Source organism: Vidua macroura, chromosome Z (assembly GCF_024509145.1).
Source record: "Vidua macroura isolate BioBank_ID:100142 chromosome Z, ASM2450914v1, whole genome shotgun sequence".
Classification (NCBI taxonomy): domain Eukaryota; kingdom Metazoa; phylum Chordata; class Aves; order Passeriformes; family Viduidae; genus Vidua; species Vidua macroura.
In genome coordinates, this window is record NC_071611.1 from 10,952,548 (window position 1) to 10,965,551 (window position 13,004).

The 13,004-nt window shown below is 37.3% G+C and overlaps 1 protein-coding gene across 1 annotated transcript in view; it reads right to left on the bottom strand.

Annotated features, from left to right (window-relative positions):
- The window catches only part of LRRC2 (leucine rich repeat containing 2), a 63,418-nt gene extending 54,593 nt beyond the window's left edge, over positions 1-8,825 (bottom strand). Inside the window, exon 1 of the mRNA XM_054003227.1 lies at positions 8,701-8,825. Coding sequence (XP_053859202.1) covers positions 8,701-8,825 — 125 coding nt within the window. The remainder of the gene's footprint in view (positions 1-8,700) is intronic.
- Positions 8,826-13,004: the final 4,179 nt, after the last annotated feature.

Genomic DNA, 13,004 nt, shown 5'->3' on the forward strand with positions numbered 1-13,004 from the left:
AGTATAATGAACTATTTTAATTTTTACACCAATATCTTCTTAGAAGGCAAAGGTCAAAGTTACCACATGCAAAGTGATTTCAGATTCAGTTTCAGTGTAACTTCTACATCACCTCCAAGGCAAGCTTTTTCTCATAACTTCAAGTGCAAATTCAATTTGATATAATTAGCATTGTCAAGCATCCTCTTGCTTTTATTTAGGAGAGATATGTCAGTTTAGTCAATTAAAGAGCTGCTTGATTAACAGAAGCAAGCCTTTCATACACCAAAACAAGACTCTGCAGGGCCCCTTGTATCATCAATCTGACCTCACACTTTGAATTCTATATCCTGTGATACATAAGGATCGTTTATGTCATCTCCATCCTCTGACAGAAACTTTAAGCTAAAGGATTGAAGAAAACTGAGAGCTTAAGAAGGACACAAAGTTCAGGATGAAGTTACCCTAGAGAAACTAAATATGTTATGTCCTAGAAAGAGAAACACATGCAAGTTTATAAAGTTCAAATAGGAAGTAACAAAATCTTTACACATATTACCACTTAATCATGGGGTTCTTTTCTACAATGCTAGGATGTAAAAAAAAGTCACATGAAACAGAATCATGAAGTAATAGAATTATATTGTCTGAGTTTACTTGATATGACAAAGACAAGAAAATAGGTTAAAGCAGATACAGTTCCTTAGCCCACACTGTGATATGTCATCAAGTTGTGACTAGTATTTCTAAATTTTCTGTTACAGAGGGAGAAATATCCAAACATCTGATTTCACCAAGCAGCTACTAAGGGTATCCCCACCAGGTGCAGTCTAGAAGTGCTCAGATGACAGAGTTTTCCATATCAGTAGACATGATAGTTCAAAAACCTTTCAAATGCTTTGACACATGAGCCAATTCAATTTTTAGTGTTGATTTTAACTATTCAATCTGTCATTTGTATGCCAGAAACTCCCAACAGAACTGATTGTGGATATTGTAATAGCAAGATATTGCCAGGAAAAGCTATAAAACAATATTTCCATATACCATAAGGAAAAATAAATAGCCTCAAAACACCTACTCATATTTTGTTCCAAAACTTGTGTACCAGTGAGTATAGGTACATATATAATATGTATAATATATGTAGATATAAAAGCCCTGTACAGCTAGAAAGTGAAGTGGCATGGGGAAGGTGTTAACTGAATTTCAAGGAAGAGAAAATTATCTGAACTATTAAGAGGCAGGAGCCATAAGGACCATAGGATAAAACAAGTAGAATTCTTTTTTTCTAAAATATTCCAAATTTTACTTAGCACTGCTGTTCTGCTCTTTCTCACATTCTCCAGTCCTCCACATAGAGTTTTTCTGTCCATCTCTGAGGCTTAATTCTGCATTACTACCCTCTCATTTCCATAGAATTCCTTCATTTTCTATCAAAGCAATAAATATTTCACTCACTGCACACTTCAGTGCACTGAAAAAGATTGCACAAAGTGCAATACAAAATGGGGGGTTTTTGTGTTCATTGCTCTTCTTTCAAGCCCCAAAAATTACTGACTCATTCCTGACAGTATAAATTCTAAGAATGTTAGAAACTTAAACAACAGAAATAAGACGCCAAAAAGTCTAACTCAATAAAAAGTAAGCTGCATTACTACACACCAGCACTGGCTGTGTCAGGTAGACCCCATGAACACTAGAGTAGAAGAGGGCTCAGGTCTAAAATTTTACTTTCCCACAACAAAGAATATAAAAAATTGTAAGAAGGGAGTTACATTAAAGCTGAAAAAACAAACTGCTCTCTGCCAGTCTTCTGATAACATGTATAAAACACAAAACTCAGGAGGTCATTGCTAGCCAAATAAAATAAAATGCATACAACATAAATGGTTGTTAATCAAATCAGTCAGTGAAATATTTACCTCAGAAGAAAGACAGGGGTTAAAAATTAAGCCTACTAGGTAATTCAGCATGTATATTGCACACTGATATGGAAATCCTGTGTCAGATTTTCTCTTTAGTTGTATATTAAGTTATGATAACATGCTCTGTTAGTCTTTTAAAGAATGCAGGTATTGTGTACAAGCACATTTAGAACAGATGGAAGGTGAATTAATAATGGAGCAACAAAAGTACATAATTTTGTACAGTACATCTCAGAATGAAAACATTGTATTTTCCATGGGCAAAGGGTCTAATAATTTACAACACCTGGCTGTACCCTCAAGTTAAACACTACCCAAATTAATCACTATGAGCCTTACTGGCCTGGAGTTGCAAATTATATCAAACCAGTGTGTATGTATCAGGAAGAAAAGATGACAAAGCTGTAAATTTGCAGGCTCAGTTGAAACCAAACCAAAGGGATCCATTTGGCTACATGGTTGTCATTCTGCTCTGTCATTGTCAAAAAATTGAGATGATAGTACCTTTTAAGGGATCATTATGAAAATAAAGACCTTTTTATGTCTTCATTTCATGACAATCCTCAAATTATACAGAATTTCCACCATATTTGTCATATCGGGAGGCTATTACATTAATCTTTAGGAAAGATATCTAAAAGAAAAGGCCTCTAAACCTGTGAGGCAAAAAGAAAAAAATATTCACACAAATAAAATAATCTTTTAAATATTATATACTTTTAAGAAATTATATTTCTGGTCTTGACATTTTAAAGACTCCTGATATTCCAGAAGCATATTTCCACAAATGACAAATAAGATACAAAACCACAGCTCTCCTGAAGTTTATGTCTTTTTAATACTATTTAACAATAAAATATTTTCATCTTTCTCTAGGCCTTGTTAAAGTCAGATTAAAAACCAACAATTATTTTCAATAGTAAAAAAAATGAAGATAGCAAAGTCAAGCCTAATTTAGGTGGGATTATGGATACAAAAATATTTTTCTTGGCCCAGATGAGATGCAAGGTTCCAACTCAGCTAACTGTTATAGTATTTCCTCTTCAATCATACAAATAGTTCCTAGAATTTTAAAAAACGCTGGTTGCATGCTGCTTATGTTTGCCAAAAAAAAAAAAAAAAAAAAAAGAAAAAGGAAAATTAAGTTTCATACCTATATATCTGTAACACAAAAGCACACCTGGCACTAAGGCAGATGTATGTGGTATAGAGGAATTTTAGTCTGGCAAGTTATTTTCCAATATATTGCTTTTTTACTGTAAGCTTTCAGGACAATATGTTACAGTTATGAAACAAGATAAACAGGGAAGTAGAGGATTCAAGTATTTTCTTTTTGGTTAGTGCTATATTCCCCTTCAGGTAATCATTTCCCAAATGCTACTTCACTATTGGAGTATACCTTCAGAAAGATTCACGGCATATATTTTTCATTATTATTACATATATTTCTTTTCAAGGACATGGTAGTTCCCTTCTTGAAATTTTATTTTCTGCAACAAAATAATGAATCTAATCAATCTGATGCAAAGAGTTACTCTACAATAAACTCAGTAATTGGACCTTTCAAAGGAGCAACCAGCTTGGAAAAGAAATACGCATTGGTAGAGATTTCAGAGCCATCAAAGCAAATGAGGAGTAACTGGGTTTGTTTCAATTGTTCTTCCTTCAGCAGGTACCCTCTGCTCAATGTCTGATTAGAAGCTCTTGGAGGAAAGCTGTGATTCCTAGGTAAGGAAAGGAAGTTTCGTTAGATGGCACTATTTCCTCTAAACCAGGACACAAGAACTGACTGGGACACTACATGGTAGCACCAGTTTAGAACTCTTGAGCAATGTTTAAATCAGAGCCACTAGCCACTCAGGATCATTAAATAATCCTATGGAATTTTTAGAAGAGCATCTCAATAGAACTGGAGCTCAGCCCAGAATATTATTCCTGATAGATGAGTAACATTTGCTTCAAATTCAATTGGATTGATTCAATTTCAGTATCCCTGCCAGGCTGTTCCATGCAATTTAAAGGATTGTGGCTGAACATCAGCTTTTATCTTACAATGCACTTCTATGCATTACTTTAGATGCATGAGCTGTATGCACGAGTGCCTACAAACAAATGCAAATAACTTAGTATTTTTATTAGTGCTGCAGATCGAAACCAAAATTGTTGACTGTAATTTGTGTTTGCAGCCAAGGGACTGCCAGCTCCAGGTTTAGACTAGCCTGGAAAAAGTTCTGCACTGGGTATTGAGTGGGAGAATAAAGATAAACATAACAAATAAAATCTTAGTTAAGGTACAAATAGAGTTATAGCACTGAAGTTTGGCAGAGAGATAGAGACAAATATTTTTTATTAACAAACACATAAACTCTCAGGGAAAAAAAAAGTCAGTCTGCCTGCAAATTGTAGTTTTCTTGTTGCTTTTTACTTTTAATATTCAGGTAGTATATAATTCAAAAAATAATACATGCACTTTGAATTATCCAGACTTTGAGAAGAAATTTTTGGAGAAGAGACAGTGGAAGAGGTAGCTGAACAAACTTTTTGCTGCATGTGTGTTGGTGGGCAGAGAAGGTTGTGCCATTTCACAGCAAAGATTTAGATAGCTAATCTGGGCAAACAGCTCTGGCATTTCCTCACTTGAATGCTTAATTTGTTAGCTTTCAGATTTATCTTAGCTACTTTTCACACAAATGACAAACATGTTGCACTCCCTCAAAAAATAAAAAAAAAAAACGTAACTGTATACATTCACTCTTTTTCCCATTTAAAAAAAAAAAAAAAAAAAAAAAAAAAAAAGAGAGAGAGAAAAAAGAAAACAAGTAAAAAAGAAATCTCAGGAAAATCATCATACCAGATCAAGGTCATCTGACAGCTTTCAGGATTTTGGGGAACAATTAAAGATGGTTTTGATAAAAGATCACCACTACAAGAATCTAAAAGATTAAATATAAAACAGTGCAATTAACACACACTTCTTTCCACAATATGCACTTTCATAAACATATAGGAAATCTCAGCACACTTTTTTTAACAGTTTGTGGTTCATATCGTATGGGAGATTTCAAATTGGCTTGTCTGACAGGATCAAGAAGATGGCATAAAATGAAAATAAGCTTTCCCAACACTGTTCCATTTCTTTTTCTTTTATATTCTGTGGTTGGTTTACGTGTGTTCTTTAAACTGCCACACTTTCAGAGTCTCACAAAACCAAAGAGGAAACAGAGGGCTGAATTAAATCCTTGAAGAAAATTTGTCTCATACCAGTACCTCAGAAGGCCAGTATTCTCAGTAGTTTGTTGTCCAGAATCAACTTTCATCTGGTCAGTTGCTTAAACATCTAACTTGTAAACAAATCTTTACAAGACCTCACCATTTATGCTCAGCTGAAGCTTTTCATTCATTTGTGGGATTTTCCTCTGAAGAAAATCTTCAGTCAAAAACTATCTTACAAGTTACAGTTTAATGAGGCTGCATGAACTAAATTACCTTGCCCCAAGGCAAACAGAGTTCCCTAAAGGTTGACTGGGAGTTTGTCCTCGAATAATACATACTACATTTCACAGCATATTATCAGGTCATTTTACATAGTAACAGAGTATATAAAGGAACTGCACAGCCTCAAAGGCATTAGCAAATTATAACCTCTTTGAGGATAACTGGGGTTTGTTAAAAAACAACAAACAAACAAAAAAAAACCAAACAAAAAAACAAACATAAAAAAATAAAAAAAAATAAAAAAATAAAAAAAAAAAAAAAACCAAAGTCCAGATTCCAAACTCTGTTGCATGAGTGTATTTGCAGAGAAACTCTTTTAATTTCAATCCTATTTAAGAATTCACTCTGACTTCTGGCAAAAGTGATTATCTAGAGTCTTAAATGCTAGAATGTAGTCTTCATATCAGGAAAGTTCCTTCTCTAAATGTCTTTTGGGAATTATCATTTTGAATTAAAATACTTTCTTACTGTGGCAGAGCATGAACTTGCATTGGTTTCAATGGACCTACCTGACAGTAGTAAAATTTTTATCCCTGAGTATGATACCTGAATTTAGTCAATGCAGACCTCCATAAAATAATATAGTATATTTATACATGAAAACATTATTTCTATTATTTAATTATAAATACAATTTTATCTATATTTTCAAGCTAAAAATCAGCAAAGTCTTCTCATATTTTTGGTCCGACATTAGAGACCACTGAAAAGCACTTAAGAAATAACTTGTGAGCTGACATTTAGGACCTAAATGCCAATGATCATTCCACACCAAATAAAACAAAGAGGATTTTCGTTTAACTGAATTTGTCATAGTATTACTAATATTCTTGTTGCTTTGACTATTATTCTATCAGCTTTGACCATTCTATAAGGCCTGCACCACGAGAATGAATACGAACTTTGCCATTTGTTTCAGTGGGTGTAATACTGATCATTCATACTCAGGAGACAAAGTCTAATGTATTTCCTCCTTTTTTTCCAGGAGCTCTACAAGTGGAACTAACTGGAAAGCAATCTGAGTGCACAAAGACACACAACTAAACAAAGTACAATACGTAAATTGCAATTTAAAGGAAGAAAAATTCCTTTGCGCATGCAGCAAGTGCACCTAGGAACTTTTATTTCTGTGCATTATATCTCAAATTTCCTATCTTTGAGTGGTATGGGAAATTAGGAGAATAAATTTGGAAAAAGTGCATTAGTGGAAAAAGTGCAGGAGAAGTGGTGAAGCTCCACTCTTTCAGATAGAAGAATGTCTACAGTAATTAACCACAGGCAGAAAAAACAGTGAGAATGCATTCATGGAAAAGACAAGTCATTGTAAGAACTTATTCTTAACATATGCTACTGATAAAAGGCATGGGAGCTCAAATTAGCTACCTCAGAGGACATAAGGCTACCTTCTTTCCCTCTTACAGAGAGAATTTACCATGCATCATCTGCTTTCATACTAGTGAACTCAAAAGTTATATTCTGCACCACAGAAAACCAAAACCAAAAAAAAAAAAAAGTGGCAGGGGGATGCTGACATGTTGACATTAGGACAGAAATAAGGTTTGATAAGTTTGATCCCAAGACCTTTCACTAGTGTTTTCTACCGTAAGGGAAACAGCAAACATCCATCTCTCAGCTGTCATGGTTTGACCACAGATGGCAACCAAGTTCCACACAGATATTTACCCCTCAACCCTCCAGCGGGATGGGCGTAAGAATCAGGAAAAAATAGTAACACTTCTACATTAAGAATAGTTTAATAATAGAAACAAAGTAAAATATAATAAAAATATTAGTATTAATTGCAATAATAATAATTAAAAGAGAGAAAGAAAACCAAGATAAATAAATTATGTCATATACAACTCCTCACAATGTGGTGACCCATGTTGATTCCTGAGAAACAATCACTCACTTCTGGCCAATTCCACCAATTTACATAGTTAGAATAAAGATCTGTGGTATGGTATATCACATTCAGGTCAGCTGTCCTGGCTGTGCTCCCTGCCAGCTCTTTGTTCAGCCCCTCACTAGCAGAGAATGAGACATTGGAAAGTCCTTGGCTTAGCATAAGCACTACTTAGCAACAATCCAAACAACAGTGTGTTATCAACATTATTCTCATACTAAACCCAAAACACAGCACTGTACCAGTTACTAAGAAGAAAACTAACTCTATTCTAGTTGAAATCAGGACACAGCTCCCACCAAAACGAAGGCTTATCCCTGCTAGAGAATTCAATCTGAAGGATAAACTTTTTTTTTTCTTCTTCTGTTTTTGTTAGGATTACAGTTTTTATTGTAAGCTTTGGTGGAGACAGGAAAACCAAGACTGGTGCTATGGCTGTCTTAAAGAGAAAGGTCCCACAGAAAGGATGGTCAGACTCTGTATTACCCTGGTCTCCTCTTAGACCAGCTGCTCTGTTGCCAGTGCAGCTGCACTGGCAGTGAGAATCTACTAGTGAGGGTATCCTGAGAGCACTGAAACACCACACAAAGGTTCAATGCAATTATGTTCTTAAACAAGGGCACTATTTAACCCTATGCATTTTATTTTTAAAACAGAATGTGATTTCTATTTTTTTCTCTTCTCAGAGGGAGAAAATTGATAAGTCCTATGTTTCCAAACTTCCCAATGCAGTTTAATATTTAACGGTCTCTTATGGGAAGCAAAACATTGCTTAAAGAAAAAATAAATTCAATATAATAAAAACAATGCAATTATCATTTTGTGTAAGAACTATAATCAAGGTCTTCTTTAATACCACAAGAAAAAATAACCTAATAATTCTTATTCTCTTTGGTTTTACCTATTCAGAAGCAATTGAATATATCCACTTATTTAACGCCTTTTCTTTCTCCTGTCAACACAACAAAAATACTTAAAGTATTTCTTACTACTGAAACTTGTGAGCATATGTCCACTAATTCTATAATTAATAATCCCTACTTTTATTCAGTATATTAAAAATAGAAAGCTACAAACATATGTTATTTTTCTCTTCAATTTATGTCTATGGTAAAAAATAAAATATATCATTAATATATCACAATCTACATAGAAAGAGCAGAAATTAATGAAGTATTTTTTGTGCTGCATTTGTCTTACTATCATGTGAGGAAAGGAAGTAAAATGCCATTGAAATCAAACCCAAACACCAAAATCTTAATAATCAACAATTATTTTTTAGTAAATTCATCATATTTGTTATATATATTTCTATTTATTATATTTAGTATTTGGCAATGTTAGTGGATAATACAAACAGATTTGGTTAAAATTAATAAAAAGTTGTCTTACTTCTCCAATGCACTTTGTTCTAATCTTTCTTTCTCCTTCCTCTGACGTTCTTTGCTCTTCTTAACTCGAGTTTCCCACAGTCCTCTTATGACAGAAAAGTCAAATATTATCACCTGATGCCCCATATTGTTGACATTAAGCTTTTCCTGCAAAAAACAAGCCAATTCTTCAGAAAAGGAATAATGAGAAAAATAAAGCTCCAAACTATCAAGTTTCATTAAAATTGTCAGGGAAAAGAGCTGAAGTCATAAGAAATATTAACATAGTACATTTTCCATCTTACCCAATTTATCTAGGGTTTTGTGCTGGCAGTAATCAATGTGGCATGCAATTCACTTCTACATAAAATCCATGGCAACAGCTACACATTGAATTTTTTGTATTCCTTACATTTTTTCCTTTTCAAGATAAAGACAGAGTTGCAAAAAAAGATTGGTTTGATTAAGTAACACTGATGAAAATAGCTTTAAAGGATTTGCATTTTTAATAATTTCTGTGACTAATATTAAAATGAATGCCCATAAAGAATTTATACATTTTAAATCATGCAAAAACACTTCATCTGGAGTTGTTGTGGATTGATCTTTATGACCTCAAGCTATCCTGTTTCAATGGAATTTGTGAAAATCCTGTGTTCCCGTAAGTGTCTGCTTATCTGTGAAAGGCATCAAAAGACCAACCCATAACACACAAAAAAATTTACCTAAGGCAGAGAAACGTGACGTGGTGAACACGTCATGGTCCCCACTTACTAACATGTCCTTATTCTGGCCAGTCAACAGGGTTGACTCTGCAGCAGCCAGGAGGGCCGTGGCCAGCACCCTGAGGTTCTTCACCTCAGCACATGGTGAGGTAGTCACACCTGCCTTTTTCACTTTACTGGAGTGCACAATCAGATAACGCCAGGTCATGAGCAATCACACGTGAATCATTCACCTGTCCTATACAGTGTTATTAGTATTGTTGTTACTGCTTAATTTTTTTTATTTCACTGCTGTTTCCACTAAATCATTCTTATCTCAACCCATGATCTTTACCTTTTTGTGCCTCCTTTCTTCTCTTGATCCTGCTACAGGGGAAGGCAGGCACAGTGAGAGAGCAGCACATTGTCTGATGTGTTTTGAGTAGGAACACTAAATTGGGGAATACCGTTCCTAAACCACAACATGTGTAGAAACACATCCCAACAGTCAAAGGCTTGGTATCAGTGTATCAGGTGTCATGCAGTTAAGAACTGAGGTCAGCCAGAAAGCAAAGCTCAAACCTCTTCTGATATATATACCTCTTCTGATACAAAATGCTGGAAAACTGGTAACAATGGACAAAGAAAGCTTAGTTACTCATTCTTTAATGGCTACCTCTTTTCTCACCCTGTTGCATCCCGGGTTGCATTCAGATTAGGGGTTTTGTAATGTTAGTTAGTTAGTCAGATCTGTGTACCCCCTTGTTCCCCCCGCGATGGTTCACTCCAGGTCACTTACCATTGGAGCTTCCCCATGTCAGTCTTGTAACTACCCCCTGTTCATTCATGAAACTTCCGTGTCAGTTACCCCATCCCCGTGTCCCCTTTTGTCCCAGAACCCTGTATCCACCCCTGTCGCGATCCCATTGGTCGCTGTGGTCCACGTCACCCCCCCGTTGCCTGTCCCCATTGGGCGGGAGGGCTTCCACCAGCGTCTGCTTGCCCCCTATAAAACCCCACACACACTCGGTCCTGTCGCCATCTTGTCCACATGGCACTAGGGAGCGGTTGCTGCTCTCCATCGCAGCACCACGCGACAATAAAAGCTCTCCAGCCACGCAGGACAGGGTGCGTCTCCTTCGCCTCCTCGTCTCCTCCTAGCGCGGTTACAGAGCATGGCCAGCCCCCGCCAGTGCACTGAACACAAGAGCGCCCGGGCCACGTGGCACCCCGGTCTGGCTGAGAAGCAGCGCCTTTAGCCAGGTTCCCAAGCTGCCCTGGACCAGGGAAAAGAATGCAAAGCCTCACCACCCTTCTTTGCTGGGTGGACTGCAGGATGTCAACTGGAAGAGAAAACTTCCACAAGAACAGTTTCATGACCATCTAAGGAACCTGAACATACATAAGTTTCTGGGGCCTGATAAGATGCATAGCAGAGTTCTGAGGGAATTAATTGGCTGATGTAGTTGACAAGCCAATCTCCCTGATATCCAGACGGTCATGGAAGTCAAGGGAAGTCACTGGTGACTGGAAAAAGAGAAACACTGCACCCATCTTTAAAAGGTTAGAAAGGAGGACCTTGGGCATTACCAAACTGTCAGCCTCACCTTTGTGCCTGGGAAGGTCTTGGAACAGATCATCCTACTAGCTATGCTAAGGCACAAAGAGAACAGGAAGATTATTTGGGACAGCCAGCTGGGCTTCACTAAGGGCAACTCTTGCCTGACCAACCCAGTGGCCTTCTGTGATGGAGGGACTACAGCAGTGGACAAGGGAAAGGCTACAGATGTCATTTATTTGGACTTCTGTAAAGCCTTTGATACAGTCCCCCACAATGTCTTTCTCTCTAATTTGGTGAGACATGGATTCGGCAGGTGAACTGTTGGATGGATAAGGAATTGGCCTGACAGTCACATGAGGGTAGTGGTCAGTAGTTCAGAGTACTGATGGACATCAGTGACAAGTGGTGTCCCACAGGAGTCTGTATTGGCACCAGTACTAGTCAATATCTTCCTTTATGACACACAAAAGGATTAAGTGCACCCTCAGCAAATTTGTAGAGCACACCAAGCTGAGTGGTGTTGTTGATACACCTGAAAGATGGCATGTCTTCCAGATGGACAAACTTGAGAAGTGGGCCTACGGGAATTTCCCACTTATTTTTCCACTTTCCCACTTGGCACAAGTGCAACTTGCTGCACTAAGTGCAAGTGCAAGGAGACCAAGGGCGAGGTGCTGTACCTGGGTCAGGACAACCCCTTAAAACAGGCTGGGGGATGAAGAGATGGAGAGCGACCCTGCCAAGAAGGACTTGGGATGCTGGTGGGTGAAAGGCTGGACATGACCTAGCCATGGGTACTCACAGCCCAGAAAGCCAAAAGTGTCCTGGAGCTCACCAAAAGGAATGGTCAGCAGTTGAGGGAGGGGATTCTTCCCTTCTACTCCTCTCTCATGAGGACCCAACCTGGAGTGCTGCATCCTCCTCTTTGTTCCTCAACACAGAAAAGACATGGACCTGTTGGAGCTAGTCTAGAGAAGGACCACCAGGATTATTAAAGGGATGGAAAACCTCTCCTTTGAGAAAAGACTGGGAGAATTTGAATTGTTCAGCCTGGAGGAGAGAAGGCTTTGGGGTAATTGCCACTGTCCAGTACCTGAAGGAAGCCTACAAGAAAGATGGAGAGAGCATGTAATGAGGAGGAATGGATTCAAACTGAAAGAGATGGTTTAGATTAGATATTCTGAAGTTACTCTTTACTATGAGGGTGGTGAGGCATTGGAACATGCTACCCAGAGAAGTTGTGGATTACCTATCCATGCTCAACACCAGGCTGGATGGGGATCTGAGCAACCCAGTCTAGTGAAAGGTATCCCTGTCCTGGAATGGGTTGGATCTCTCCAACCCAAGCCATTTTGTGACTCTCTGTGTGAAACATAGCATGACTTACAAGATGGTGTTCCTTACAATGGTTCAGTACTAGCATTCCTATGCTGGTACTGAACCACTGTAAGGAACAACATGTAAATCACACTAATCACCTACTAAATCTCTAATGCAAGTATAAAACAAATCTTGATAAAAGAGGTGGAACTATACTTTCTTGCTCAGAGTCACTAGTGGGGATACAATCATCACAGTATACTGACTCTCATAAAATGTAGCTAGATTACCAACAGAAGAAAGTCAGTTATTTAAACTTTGTGTGAGGTTTTATTAGAGAACATATTTATTATACCATTTATAAGCTCAGGGAAAGAGAAATAAACAGTAGAAAAAACCCTTCTTGACCATCCACTTATCAGTAAAAGAGCAATCCTCCTCTTCCTTTCCTGTGTGTTTTCAAGCTCATGTCTATAATTTTTTTCCTCAGATGCTACTGTGATCATTTTTTCCAAGCATTGTGTCCTTCAGCTGGGGCTATTTATTATCTGTCTTTCTGTTATAATATTGAGGGCAAAGGGGAAACTATTCTCCCTTCTGTATTTATTCCCTTGTAACTTTGCCACTGTCCCTTTTCTCTTTCACCCGCTTTCACCTACACATCCCGCTGTAGTACGTAGCATATAAAAGAATAATTTATTCTGTGCCAGGAAAACACCCTCATGTCCTCTGGAAAACGCA